This window comes from Poeciliopsis prolifica, unplaced genomic scaffold (genome assembly GCF_027474105.1).
Source record: "Poeciliopsis prolifica strain line A6 unplaced genomic scaffold, Auburn_PproV2 SCAFFOLD026, whole genome shotgun sequence".
NCBI lineage: Eukaryota > Metazoa > Chordata > Actinopteri > Cyprinodontiformes > Poeciliidae > Poeciliopsis > Poeciliopsis prolifica.
Window position 1 is genome coordinate 6799724 of NW_026562401.1, and position 15360 is coordinate 6815083.

A 15360-nucleotide genomic window follows, 5' to 3' on the forward strand; every position below is an offset into this window, starting at 1 on the left:
AAGTGCTGATTTATTGTTAATAGTCATCTGCTGCTGCTTCTCACCCAGCAGCCCAACATGTGAAAACATGTTGCAAACGGACCTCTGGGTGTTCTGTGACTGCATCTGTCGTAAGCTCAGAGCTATTCTCTGAATGTGATGAGTGTCTGTGTGTATTATTGGATGTGATGGGATGGCTGGCGGTGGAGGAGGGGGGAGTTGGATGGCCTGCGGCCGTGTACTTCCAGGTGATCCAATCTGAGTGACCCTGAATTGGCCCGCTGTGAGGATGACGAATTAAAGCAGGAACGGTTACTTGATCCTACCCAGACCTCCTCCTCAAATACAGTACGTGCATAATTCACATGCATGCACCAGCATAAGATCTGGACTGCTCTGATGATCTCGCTCTGCAGTTGTTTTGACACATATTGATGAATGAGAGGACAGGCGAGACAAATATTTGTGATTAGGGGTTTAATGAGGTGAAAAAGTGCTGAACAGGTTTTTTACATTTATTGTCAAAGATATTCAGTTAGGAACTAATGATCAGGTCAGGTTTAAAATCTGGGGGTAGTGATGAACTCAGATCTGAACCTTCAAAGATGCATAAAGACAATTACAAAGTCAGGCTTCTGTCACCTGAAGGACATTTCCTGGATGAAAAGACTTATCTTTTGTCGCATTGATTACTGCAGCAGTGGCTAAAAATATCAGTCCTCCAGCTGCAGCTGATGCAAACGCTACTGTTCACGCTCTCACTAAAATCAAGAAGATAAAGCACCAGTTCAAATGTTCTGACACTGACTCCCTGTGCCTCAGAAAATAGACTTTCAGATATTTTTGTTAGTTTATAAATCATTGAATAGTTTAACATGAAATACATTAAAAAACGTGTCTACCAACCTTCCAGATGACTCCTGGGTTCTGGTTCTGCTCTGCATCCTCAGAACCAGAACCAAACACAGAAAAGAAGCATTCAGCTTTTATGCGACATAAATCTGGAACAAACTTCCAGAAAACTATAAAATTGCTGAAACACTGAGTTCCTTTAACTCAAGACAAAAAGCCCACTTGCTTAGAGTCGTCTTTTTTTAGTAATGATGGGAATGTAACTAAATTTTAGTTAGGAATGCATCTTTTCATTACTTCTCTTTATTTTGTCACCCTGTTTGTTTGTTTTTTTGTTTGTTTGTTTGTGTTTTGCTTGTTCATTGTTTCTTTCATGTAAAACACTTGTTGCTGAAATTTGCTATGCAAATGAACTTAACTTGACTATTACTGTTAAAAAATAAAATCAATTCTTTTGAAGAACCTTGAATAATGCAAGTTCCAACAACATTTAATTTACCTTTCGGATCAATGAGGTACTTTTTGAATTTGAATGATGCTTTTGAGTATGACATTCAGCTAATACATCTTAATGTTTTATTTCTTCTTCTCGTGTTGCCTGTGAAAGAAATATCTCAAAAGAGAAAAACCTTGCTGGCGGAGGCCTTTGCTCAACTCGGTGTTTATTTGTTGCCTTGATAATTAGCCTCTGATTCATGCAAATGAAACCCAACTGACTTCAACTGGCCCAGAAAGAGGAAGAAAGAATCAGCTGAGTCGTTCCAGGTGATTGTACTGAGTGGGAACAGATGATAGCGAGACAGATGTGGTGCGAGGAGAAGATAAGGCAAAGGAACAGAGGCGTCGTGTGGAGACAGAGAGATTGCACTTTGCTCTCTGAGGGGAAGAGGAAGCTCTGCGCTGTGCCAATAGGAAGAGTTTGTTCCTCGGCGAGATACAGGAGACAGTGTCAACACACACGCTGAGCTCAATATAGCTGCTGTCACCCAGCCAGGCATACCTCCGTCTCCTCTCCAGCCTGACACCTGCACCTTCCTCAACACCTCTCCTTCCTTGCTCATGTGCCTCTTGTCTCTCCCCTCATATTATACTTTCCTCTCCTCCCTACAACCCGTGTCCATCAATGTCACGTCCTAGGAGCTAGATTAACTGATCCCTCCTTTCCCGAGCTCACTCCCCATCTTTCTCCTCCACCTCATTGTACTGTATATATACCATAGACTTGACACCTTTTGAAAGCAGAGCCAGACTTTGGCTTAATATAACACGCTTTCTCTGTGGCTGCCACCCTCTCCCACATTACCCTCTCTTTCCAACTCCCACCACCCCAGCTTTCATATGGGCACTGGCTACTTGTTTTTTTTTTTCTTTTTTTCCATACTTTACCAACTGCACAAAAAGGGAGCTTTTTGTTCTTGAATCGCTCCCTCATTGCCATGGTAATCCAGCAGAAAAAGAGAGTGCGGTTTCTCTGTCTAGGGCCTCTTGGATGAAAATAGTAAGTCATGATGGGTTTCTTTAAGTGGCCCTGAATTTGAGAAATCATTCTGTTTAAATCTAGGGCTCTGCACGTATTCATGGACGTGTGTGAATATCCCAGTCATCTATTTTCTTCTGGTTGGACTTTTTGCTCCAGTGTCAGCCCTCCTGTTGATCCCCCTCTTCTTCCTTGTCCTCCTACATCACGCTCTCCCTTTACTCTCCCGCTGCACTAACCCACTACTTGCTGTGGTAATCCCATTACTCATGTGCAAATACCAGCTGGGGGAGAGAAGGAGGGAACATGTGCACGGTTGAAAACTGTCTGAAGGCCTCTTTTCAGACATGTTTTTAAAATCCTTCAATAAGAAAGGTGATGAACACAGGCGTGCTGCAGCAGTTTTTTATGCAAAAGAGTAGACTTTTTTATGTCCTTGAAAAGACTGAATGAGTAAAAAAGATTTTAACTAACGGGAAATATTTGTTAAATGCCTTTCAGAAGTATTCAGACTCCTTGAATTTTTCGACATTGTAGGACAGGACAACCGAGAACTTCAATGTATTTATTGGAAAACATATTTCATTCAATGATTAATTTGTATTTAGCTTGTACTGTTTTATACTCCACTCTAACAAGTCTCTCTAGTGGAAAAAACACTCCCACAGCACATCTCCAACGTTTTGATGCTTCCTGACTCCAACACACCTGAACCAAAAGGCTGCATTACCATACCTATTTATTGACAGGCATTTTAATAGGCAGTTTTATCCATAAATTTTTCCACAACTGGTCTTCTGAGTACATTCATAATGTTGATGTGGCCAGAAATGACAATGAGGTGGCACCTTTGCTCTAAATCCAAAGTCCAGGCTGAAACCCAATGGACAATCTACAGCAATATTTGAAGTGAATGTTAACAGATGACTGAAATTCAATCTGACTGAGCTTCAGCTTGTATCAAAGAAAAATACTTAACAACTTTAGTCTCTGAGTGTGCAAAAGCTGGTGGAAACACACCCCGAAAGAGTTGCAGCAAAGGATAATTCAATATTACTGACTCAGAAATGCCACAATTTTGAAAACCATGATTTAGTTCATTCCATTTCACAGATATGTGCTGCTCTGTGTCCGCTTATGACATAAGACCGTATTGTCACAATAACGTTTGTAGTTTTAATACAGCAAAATGTTAAGTTCAAGGAGTACAAATCCTTTAAGCAGTTTGTCAGCTTGAAATGTCTTTAATTCTTTCTTCTTTTGTCCTTCCTTTATCACTTAGCATTTTAAGAACAAACTGCCCACGGTGATTAGAAATGCCAAGGTTCAAGGACCAGATTGTGAAGGCTGAAAGACTGCGACTCGTCAAAGAAAAACGAGAATGACAGGTCATTTCTAAAGACAAAGAAAAAAATGATAAGTATTCACCTATTGTTTGGGAGCTTGCAGCATTTTTTTTGTTTGTTTTTTGTTTTTTGCGCTGATTATCCTGCAGGGGGTAACAGACTGAGAGAAAAGACAGAGAGAGAAACAGTGAGTGATGTGTGGCCGTGCCTCCTGACTGTTGGACTTGCAAGCTTGAAAATAAACAAGTTCTGCGAAGACAAAGAACCCATTGACTCCCTTGTTCCGTCTCCCTCTCCCACTCCTTATTCTCCACAGCTTCTCTTTTCCTGTCTCTCCCTCTCTGTCTTTTCTTGCTGCTCGTCATTTCAAAGTGATGAGGTTGCAGGGTGAGTAGGCGGGGTATTAACCGCCACCCTCGCTGCACTTGTCCTGCTGATGCCTTTTTCTCTCTCTTTTATCTGGCCTGCTCTAACTGTCACTGGCTTTTAGTCTGGCATCACATTTTCAGTTTGCTCCAAGTTCTGCATGTATGAAACAGGAATGATGGCTTGTCTTGTTGGTGTTTTGCATAAACCTATCCAAAGTTGACTGTTTCAGTTAACTGCCAGGAAACAAAGTTTGAGAAAGATGTGGCATGGGTGAATAAAAAAGGATAAAAGGAGGAAGTGAGTGTTTTTCCATGCATGAATTGTTTGTCAATGCATTTTCTCTCTTCCCCAGTGGAGTGAATCATCTCACTCCGTGTTTACATACTGTATTACACCTCTATTGGCTGTTCAACGCCCCGTCCAGGAATTATAATCCCTGCCTGGTCTCCGCTGGTTGCAGAAATCAGGTTTTGCGTCCAACATGCATGCAAGTGTGTGAATGTTGAGTGTGCCTGCCGTGCCTGCGGTGGCTCTGGTTAGTGGGTTACCACACCCATTGTCCATGGTAATTACCCAGACTCGAGCCATCTGCGTTGTGGAGGAAACCAGTGAATGTGTCAGTGCTGACTGTAAGGCCTGGTATGCTGTTGCGCCACTGCTGTCCACTGAAAAGAAACAGCATGTTGAGGTTTTAAGATCCTTGGTAATTAAACCCTAAAATATATGTCAGCTTCAAGTGGTTGGCAAAGATTCCTGTCGCGATGCCTGCTCTTGGTTTAGAGGATGCATCAATTCAGTCTTCTCAGAAGATGAAGGGAAGGTTGTGGGGGGATATGAATGAAGGTTTGCATCTATAGGAAAATGTGTCTGGAGTGTATTCAGACGCACACACACACACTGCAGCGACAAAAATCAGAGCTCTCCCTTTCATTCTCTTCGTCTTTCTCTGCAGAGCGTCTGTCTGTCATTCTGATTAGGAACGGACAGAGTCGCATAAAGCTGAGTGTGGGGGGGTGGTGATACAAAAAGGGCGGGATGGGACATGGAGGGAGTTACAGATGATGTGGAGCCAATAACACAAGGCTCCTCTGTGATGCACTGTCTGTCAGAGCCATTAGCATGTTCACTTCCCATGCAGCTTCAGCTTTAACGGCTGGAAATTTGAATTTCATTTAAATAAATGGTACCAGAAATTGCCACTGCGGATGTGGGGGAACATCTTCCTCTTTGGTGCAAAGAGCAACTTTTCACACATCCTTAGTTTTCTGACTAATGCCTGACTAATGCTTTACTTCTGATGTGGGTTTTTTGGTGGCTTACAAATGAATGTGAGATAAGCATTTGATATTGTTGCATAAAACAAAGGTTTCCAAAGTGGAGGTTGGATCCCTCACTTGGGATCAGAAATCACCAAGTTCATAAGAAATCAAAGTAGCACCATCACAAAATTATTTAGCTGAAATAACATTTTCAGGCATTATGTTGCAGTACCCTGTGTTAATTAATCAAAGAAGCAGAAAAAAATTCTCATAATAACTTTGGAGAAACTTCAGCTCAGGTGGAAGAATCTGTTGACACGAACACAATTAACTGTACACTACACATCTCTGGAGGAAAAAGCCAAAATCTGTTTCATCTGTTTGACGTAAGTAAAATTGGATGTATGGCAGAAATCCAACTGTGACTTGAATTCAGGCCGCAAACATTAGAAAACCATGGGCAGCATCCTGGTTTGAGGGTGCTTTTCTTAGCAGGGAAGCTGGTCTAAATGCATTGGAAGATGGATGGGGGAGTACCGAGGAGAAAACCTGTTAGGGGTCATCTCCACTAAACCAGTTCCAGTGCTTAACTGTTGCTATAGCGCATTTTAAACATGCACATAGAACATAATAGAGTTTATTAATGTGTTAGAAATGGCCCAGTCAAAGCTCAGACATGGATCAAATGAACAATCCAGGGCTATTCTACCTTGCCCATCACCATGAGGGATGCCAGTCCTTTCTCTTCCAACTGAAAGGTTTCTGTTCTGTTTCTCCACAGAAGTCCATCCTGCCACATCCAGAAGACCTCACAATATCTAATAATTAATTTACTATCACTGGTTTTATAATCGCTTTTTATGATTTCTCAAAACAAACAATAAATAATTTGAATCTTTTCAGTGGATTTTTATCAGTCTTCAGGATAAAGACAAATATGTGGAGTGACATCTCAAGTTTTTTCTTCTTCAGACATAATCAGCACATAACCTGAGCTGAGAGCTTTTTGATTGTTCCCAATTAATCTCCATCTAAAAGACCTGGAGGTTAATAGCAACAAAAAGTGAATTACATAGTGTTGACTCAGAGGAGGAGAACAGAAATTCTAGCCACATTTTTTTTTTATTTGTATTTACTCAAATCTATGTAAATGTTCTTGCACAGCACAATTATGGGCTACTGTGTGTTTGTCTGTCATGTAAAATCCCAAAATAACACATTTGTGGCTGCAACAGAGGAAAAAAAGCAAAAAGGTTCAAGAAGTATTTGTACCTTTGTGGAACTGTACAATCAAACAGCTTAGAATAAAGTTAGATTCAAAGGCTGCTGCATTTATGACAGTAAACACACAAATTACAACAGAAATGAGAAGAAAACGACACAGAAATTTGTCTATACTTTTGTTTTTCTTTTAAAACTTAAAAACTTCAGCTATACTTTCTTAAAAGTCATGTTAATTAGAAAAAACTTTTGTCTAATTAGGATCCAAATTGTGAACTTATCAGGATGGATGCACCCCAGAGGATCAGCGTGTAAAGCTATAGCTTTACACGCTATAGCTTTACATAGCTATAGCTATAGCTCACATGTTGGCTAAATAAAGCCAACATGTGAGCATTAATTGGAGAATGAGCCTATTGTTTCTGCCTGTGCCTCATAATTACATGGATGATGTCAAGGTCTCATTAATGTCCAATTGAGGTTAAGTTCACAGATTAGCACAAATTATTACTGAAATAAAAAAAATCATTTGACTGAGCAAAATGACACAAAATGAATCTCATTTCCTCCATCCATCAGGCATGTAGGTGAAACCATTACCTGAGGAGGAGAGGAGGTAGGAGGAAAGGAGGTGGAGGCGCAGAGAGGTGGCAGAGGCAGAGGCAGGAGGAGGAAAGGAAGAGGTGTGAGAGTGAAGGAAAGGAGAGTGGATGCCGTGTATGACGGGTGGTGGAGGATGACAAAGCACAGCAAAGACAGAATGGGGAGAAAAACAATCAGAGTGCACAAGGAGGAGGAAGCTGAGGAGGAGGAGGAGGAGGAGAACACAGGTGGGAGAAAGGGAGAGGGTTGAGCAAACCGCCGTGTTTATTAGTGTTCAGAATGTACTGTGCTGTAGATTTGTCTGTAAATGTCATCTGCTGTACTTGAGTTACAATAGTGCACGCTCACACAAGTGAGCACACATACACGTAGGTATAAAGACCCAGAATTATAGAACAGAGGCAGCCATCTGTCCACACAATGCTAATTATCTCTTATGTGACCATGCTATTGGAAAACTTGTCCTCTAGCTCATTTCTTCTCCTTTATGTTCATATGCAGTGCTATAGCTTACAAAGGCATTCAAAGCCATAGTGTTGGTGTTTTTTCTGGTCATAATCACAAAGTGTATTGTATTTTACGTGTTTACATTAGTTCATAATTGTGAAGTGAAAGGAAATGAATTTGAGAAATTTAGCTAAGAAATTGTGAGAATTTGAGAATGATTTGCTTCTGAACTAATTCTGAAGTAAATTTTCAAATACAAGCCAATGTCAGGCTAAAAGTTTACTCATTGGCCACAAAATGTATATTTTTAAATTAGAAGTCCAGAACTAATGTAATATTTTAATTAAGCCAATAAAATAGTATATCTGTAGGTCATTGCAGATCAAAGAGATTTAAATAACATTGCAACTGCAAGTGTGTCCTGAAAGAAAGGTGGACAATTTATTAATTTTTGTGGGTTTTTTATTTTGTCTTTTGTTTTTGTGTTTTTGGTTTACATAACATTTTGTCAACTTTTAACAAAAAAACAGGATGTGAGTCTGTTTCTTTGAAAACGTGGCTGTATTTAGCCATTGTATTGAATGAGTATGCTAAAGTCTGCTTTTTAATAAAAGATGCTGGATTCTCAGACAACATTCAGTACTGTCTTGTATTTAGCTTCAACCTTCAACATTTGCTCACCATGACTCTGCCACCACCGTGTTTGAAGGTGGCGCTTGCTTTCAGGATGTTGTGCAACTTTTGTTTCCTACCATGTCATCCAATCTCCTATCAGGTTCTAAAGGATTGTGGTCAAAGGGAAATGAGACTTCTGGTCACCTGCTTTCAACAAGGATTTTCTTTTTGCCACTTTCCCAAACGGCCTGACTAAGTGGAGGACATGATTCTCCCACCAGATGTTTGCAGAGCCTCTAAAAATATTATAGGCCTCTAACATTCTCCATAAAACCTCTGAGGCCTTCACTGATCAGCCATCTAATTTCACACATGACATTTTTATTTGTAGAAATTATTGAAAACTATGTTTCATTTTCCTTTGACTTCACAATTATGTACACTACTCTCAGTTGGTCTGTCAGAATATACATAAAAGTTTATTGTTGTAATATGAGCAAATGTGAAAAGTTTCAAGAGGTATTCAAAGGTTTGAAAAGCACTGAATGAAAATGTAGTGTTTTAGATGCATGCTGGAGGAAGCAACAGAGCATCCAATTAAGGAAGGAGAAAAGTGTGCCCTTATTGTCCCATTGTAAGCTGCAGTGTGGGAACATATCATCCAGGTTTGTTTCTGTGGTTGTCCTGCCCCTGCAGAAGATAGCAGCTCCGAAACCAACAGCGTCAGTGTCCAATTGAATGCGTTTTTTTCTTTTGGTTTAGTGTCTTATCTGGCAGAACAGAGTCCGTTTCCTGCGGCTGTCAAAGAATGGGCAGCGAAGGGAGGAGAAATCCTGTTTGTAAATCACCCCACTGGGACTCTGCTGCCAGGGGACTCTGTTTACTTTGTTTTACTACCACTGCCTTATCCTGTTGACGGGGCAGGGCAGCGGTGTGTATCGCTGATGTAACAGTGTAGTCAGAAAAAAAAAGCACATAAACACATATCGGGCCTCCATCCTGTTCAGCCAGGTGCCAGTGTTCAAAAAGGCACAAAAGGAGATTCACTTCACCTCCCATGTTTGACGCCTCACCCCTTCTCTATCAGCTCAAGAGGAAGCAGAAGGTCAGCGTGTTCGAGGTGACAGAAAGCAAGAAGGGGCTTAACACCGTTGGTCTCAGTCGAACAGGTCATGCTGATCCTTTGAGAAAGAGAGCATTTACAAATTACATATATCTGTGATGTGAGGATGTTCAATATGCCCACACCTACAGCGTATGCAAATGAACGCCACGGGTCACCGAACAGCCGCTTGTGGTGGTCGTGGGTGAAATACATAATAGAGCTCGTGCTGACTGCATGTTTTAGCTAAACATAGTTAGAGTTTCTACATATGATGACTCAAATTCATTTACACATCTATTTTTTTTTCTTTTCAGTGAGGTTGGTTTTGTTGATTTCAGCATGTATTACATTGTCATTATTGACTGTGTTTACAGCAGCCTAAGTGAAGCATTTCATTCCTCAAGAGCTGCTTCTGCATCATTTTATTTTAATACATTAAAAATAAAATGTATTTTTATTTTTTATTTTTTTTATTTTAATACATTAAAATAAAATGAAGAACTTAAAACATATCAATTATAAACAAACAAGGAATATACTGTATAAGTTTTGAAATGTTCAGTTAGGGGCCAATAAATGTAAAAATGAAATGAAGTATAAAGCAGTGTATAACGTGTAATATAAAGAAAAGCCTTGTATTGTTTTATTTTACATTTTTATGCTTTTATATGTGCAAAAGCAAATAACTTAAAATTAGTGGACAATTACAGCAAGCCAGCATCCCAATTTTGACACACTTTGCTGGAGGAAAAATAAGTAAAATTCTTATTATTTTATCCTTTCTCAACATAGTTAAATTGATAAACAGGAAAATGAGGGAACAACAATCTACTGACTGTTCTAAAAAGGGCTTCAGAAATGTCCTTTTGGCAAAACTTGGATGTTTTTTTAAAATAAATTGTTTACACTGTTTTGTTTTGGTAGCCCTTTCAGATCCTGAGATGAAAATGGCACTATAAAAATATATTATTGTCCTCATTAAGCAGTGACTGTAGCAAATAATAAAACACTAATAAAGCGATAAATCCAAATGGCAAAGTAGTTTACTATCCAAATAGTCACTGATGAATCATAGTGGATATTCTTAGACAGACTTTTTTTGTTTGTTAGAGCTTAGATTTTGAAGGAACATGCAGGCAAGTGTTGAAGTTGAAAACATCCAGCTTCCAAACCTTCAAAATCATCCAAAGTGCTTTAATAAAAGGCAACAAGTCTTTTTCTCTTGTTTCCTGAGGATATTCACCTGTTTTCCAAAAGGCTGAGATGACTGGACATGGCTCCCAAAGCGCAAATGAGTTAATCTAAGGTATTTACTGAGGAACTTAAGAAATGCATATTTTAATATTTTGTTGCCACAATGTATACATGGAGAGGGTCTGGTAAATTATTGAGTGTCTTTCTATATATCTGAATCCATGTCTGAATGGTTACATTAAAATAAAATGATGCATAAAAGCAAACAGAAGCCAATGAATGGCTAGTCATTTTTTATGAATGGATGAATGTTTTCTGGTCTTTTACCATCCAGCTTTAAGGTAAAGTGTGCCCTGAGCAGCATATAGGATATGTCAAATATTCACTTCGTTATCAGACATTTTAGGAAGCTACTGTAGTGACATGGGTTATTATTGTAAAAATAAAAATAAATGTTATTCATCTTATGAAGTGAATGGTGTAAAGCAAAACACTTTTGGTCATAGAGTCGGTTTAATATTTGTTCTTGAATTCTTAATGGAGATGCGCTGAATATGTGACTAAATTTAATTTTCAGATTCAAAAATCTGATTTTTTTTCATATTCGTGTAACAGTTTAAAAGTTATAATTTCCATTATTTTCAGCCTGTACACATCAACCAACAGCATTACTTTTTGGGTTAGTTAATACATAAATAAATGTTAAGAACATAAGACAATGCATGAATGGGGACAGTCTTGTCATTTATTTATTTTCTATTGGATTCATAAACCCATCCTCCATCAAAAACCATTGTATTTTTATGTCAACAAGTATGGAAAATGGAATTATTATAAATCATTAACAGTAGGTTAAAATATAGTATATGCATATTTGATTTTTATAATGACTCCGAAATGTAACATATCTCTACGTTCCAGTACAACTTATGTTGCACACTGAATTTGTCCAAACAATGTCATGTTTGTTGCTAGACTCATTACAAGAACTTTAAACTTTAAGAGCAATGTGATAACATGGTATGAAAAGGTAACTTCACGGTATGCCAGTGTAGTTTATATTTATTCCTAAATTGCTGTTTCTGTAGGAGGATCATGACATTTCTTTAAGAACTTCCTAAGAAGCATTCGGCTCAGGATCATATGTGTGTTTTGATTGACAAGCTGCACAGGACCCCTTTCCTCCTAGACTCTATTCTATTCTATTCTATTCTATTCTATTCTATTCTATTCTATTCTATTCTGTTCTATTCTTAAGCTGAATGTACCAAGAGTAGTGGTGCATCTTATTAATTAATGCCTATATGTGTGACACTAATCACTGCATGTTTTGTGCAGTAGTGCATCAACTCAGAAATTATTATTAGACTTCTGACTAGGATAGTTTCATCAGAAGCATTGACTTTCCAAATTAAAACAGATTCAAAAGACATGAGACTTGACAAAAATATAAAAATATGGGCAAATTCTGGTATTTGGAGACTGAGATGAAAAGATGATACAAATAGATAATTACAAAATGTCAAATTTTATGCAGGAAAATAAAACATTTTTCTAAAATCCAAATCTATAGTCAATAATAGAAAAACAACATGTAAAAAAATAAATCTAAGTTTAACATAAACTGTAGGTTTCTGTACATTTCAAGTTAAAATATGTCTGTTCTTCATTTAGTGAAGTTATTCACAGTATCCATAAATTTTACTCAAGTAAGAATAGTGACATTTCATAATAATATAACTCAAGTAAAAGTAAAAAGTCTGGAGTAGTAAAACTATTTATATAAATGTAACTGACTGCATGTAACTGCTAACTGCCCACCTCTGGTGGCTGGAAGGCTTACTGAAAGTGGGCCCCAAATGAAACTGCTTCCTCATTTAGGCTTCGCTTGGCCCTGCAATGGATTGATTTCCAACAGGTTTTTAATGTCTGAACACTTGGAGGCAAACAAACACAGAAGAAAGAAGCTTTAATCTACACATGCAAACACATAAAAAGGACAAACCTTCTGGCAAAACATACATTTTAATGTGAAAGGAAGTGAATTTCTAACACAGAACTTCAAAAGTTGGCAGCAATGGCGCGTTTAAGCGGCCTGATCTCAGTATTAATCACCACCTGACGCTGTCATGTAATTTAACAAGTGTAATTATGTTGATATGAAAAGGTCTAATTATCGCAGACTGACGCAGAAGAACACAGCGAGCCAGGCGGCTCTTGCGCCTCTCCTCCATTCGCAGCATTCGGATGTGATGTCAGCACGGCAGCGCGCTGCAACAGTCTCCTTGGCGACGCGGCGTGCGGCAGTGACGCCAGTGCGGGCCCCCGGCTCGTGGTGAGTGGGCGTGACTCGCGACTTTAGCCCCCTCCCTCCTGTCTCCTCGTCAGTGTGGGCGGGCCCCAGTCAGGAGAGAGCGAGCGAAACACGACACCCCCGAGGAACCGAGCGAGGCGTGGGGGGGAGGAGAGCAGCGCGGAGTGGAGTGGAGTGAGTGGAGCGCTAAAAAGTCTGCGAAGAAACACAGCTTTGCTTTCTAACCCTGGTTTCTGACACATAAGTAGTGGAGCCTTGAAGCCGGACTGTGAGAAGATGCGGCCGGGACGGAGTAAGCAGCTACCGGACAGTTAGCCAAACTACTTGAAGAGGAGCAGACGGAGTGAAAGGCTTTTCGGTCGAATCAGGACCGACCGTTGGCTGTTTCCCCGAAGCGAGTTGAGCAGATTGAAACGCTCCCAGTTGCTCCAGGACCAGCAGCGAGGACCCACAAACGTACATATTCTTTCTTCTTTTTTTTTTAAGGGGAGGAGGACTTTACGGTTTTTATTGATCCGGGGAAACCGACGGAGTCAGAGCGGAGCGGCTGTAGCGAGGACAGAGCCGCCGAAGCGGTAACTCCCGACAGAAGAAGAAAAAGTTTTCAGCGTGTCTTCACCAAGTTTTCCAGACTGGAAACCGGAGCGGGAAGAGGAGGCCACAGAGACTGACTTTTTCTTCCACAAGCAACTTTAGTGGAGTTCCTCCAGTTTAGGTTTCCAGTTCAGCTGAAAGCAGAATGAAAACACCTGGAGATACTGGTGAGTTGTCTACGACTGTTGTCTACTATTGTCTTTCTTGTTTACTTACTCAGCAGGGCTGGTAGTCCAGTGTGTGATAACTAACGTGTATCATCGATTTGACAAAAAAGGGGGAAAACATGAAGAAGACCTGTTGATCAGAGCTGCTCTCACGTGTGCAGCAGCGGCTTGATAAGCAGGTAAAATCTGGTGCAGGTTTGGCACTGTACTCCGGTCTGAGAGGAAGTGGTTATACTACTGTACAGTTTTTAAGCGACATGCTACCGTGTCGCCGTGACAACCTTATTTTACCTTCCGCCAGCTTTCAGAGAAGTGGCTGAAAAAAAAAAAGAAATCCTAGAAACACCAGGTTCCTGCTGCTGCTGCAGCGGCGCTTAGAGGTGGACGGATGGATCCAGGCAGATATAGGAAGTAAGTGAGCTGACTTTTTGTCAGGTACTTGGCCTGTCAGTGAGCTGAAGTCAGGAGGGGGGGATTCCCAGCAGTCAGCTGAGGTCTCTGCGTCTGTAATTCCCGAAATGCTTGCATAAGTTTGTTCTTGCTTCTCTCTATCTTAAGGTCAGTGTAAAATCTCTCCAGAAAGGAGGAAGTGGAAGTACTGTCATGTGTGTCATCTATTAAGCTTGTTTTTTTTTTGTTTTTTTGCAGTGGCAGACATAATTTATCAACTACTTTTAATCTCAAGAAACTTTTAAATATGTTGGTTCAATTTGCAAAACATGAAATTAATATGAAAGATCATTTTATGTGGAAAAATTTGGAAAAACAGTTCATTTATGTTTGTTAGTAGTTGTAATCCACCTTAACCACTAAACTGATTTTTAATAAAAGCTATGTATGTTAGCAAAGAATTGTAGTATAATCATGTGGTTTAATTTAAAAATTGTGAAAGCTATAGTGATTTAAAATGTCAAAATTCTGGGGAAAGTTTTGTGGGAAAACCATGAAAGTTTCCCACCTGAAACAGAATATTTATTGTAAAAGTCAGCATAATTTTGACATTACTTCAGATATTGTTATGACATTTTGAGTGGATGTTCTTCGATGAATTTACTTTTTAATATGAATTAATATGAACCAGTTAACTCTCACCTAATAGTTGGCGCTTCAGCAAAGCCTCATCTAAACTAATGAATATAAAAGAATGTTGAAAGATATCTGACATAAAGCTCAAATTGTGTATGTAACTTGGAATTAAAGCATTCACACAGAGGTAATTTATGTAAATAATTTGAAAGGTTCATTTTAGATCTTATGATTAAAGAAAATGGTCTTTGGATGCTCCACATTTACTGGACACCAGAATAAATACTAATCACTAATTTCACTACCTTATTTATCTAGAATGTCATGTTTGTTGCTAGACTCATTACAAGAACTTTAAACTTTAAGAGCAATGTGATAACATGGTATGAAAAGGTAACTTCACGGTATGCCAGTGTAGTTTATATTTATTCCTAAATTGCTGTTTCTGTAGGAGGATCATGACATTTCTTTAAGTACTTCCTAAGAAGCATTCGGCTCAGGATCATATGTGTGTTTGATTGACAAGCTGCACAGGACCCCTTTCCTCCTAGAGCCCCCTTCCTTCCTTGCTCTGCCTCCTCTTGACTCCCTCTGCACCCAGCCTAAGCACATCAGCCCCACAACATCATCATTTCACTTTTAGAGCATGTCTAAAAAGGTCTCTAGCTCTGTGGCTCATTAGGTGATCATGATTGTCTCAATTTTAAAGAAAAAGATGGTAGACTCTTATTCACAATGGTTCTAAATAAATATGTATTGTTGCATTGCGTGGCTTTTAAAGGTAAGATAACT

The 15360-nt window shown here is 39.4% G+C and overlaps 1 protein-coding gene across 1 annotated transcript in view; it reads left to right on the top strand.

Moving 5' to 3' along the window:
• Positions 1-12635: 12635 nt before the first annotated feature.
• The window catches only part of erfl3 (Ets2 repressor factor like 3), a 61595-nt gene continuing 58870 nt past the window's right edge, over positions 12636-15360 (top strand). Inside the window, 1 exon segment of the mRNA XM_055048149.1 lies at positions 12636-13542. Within this exon segment, the coding sequence (XP_054904124.1) occupies positions 13521-13542 (22 nt within the window). The 5' untranslated portion in view covers positions 12636-13520.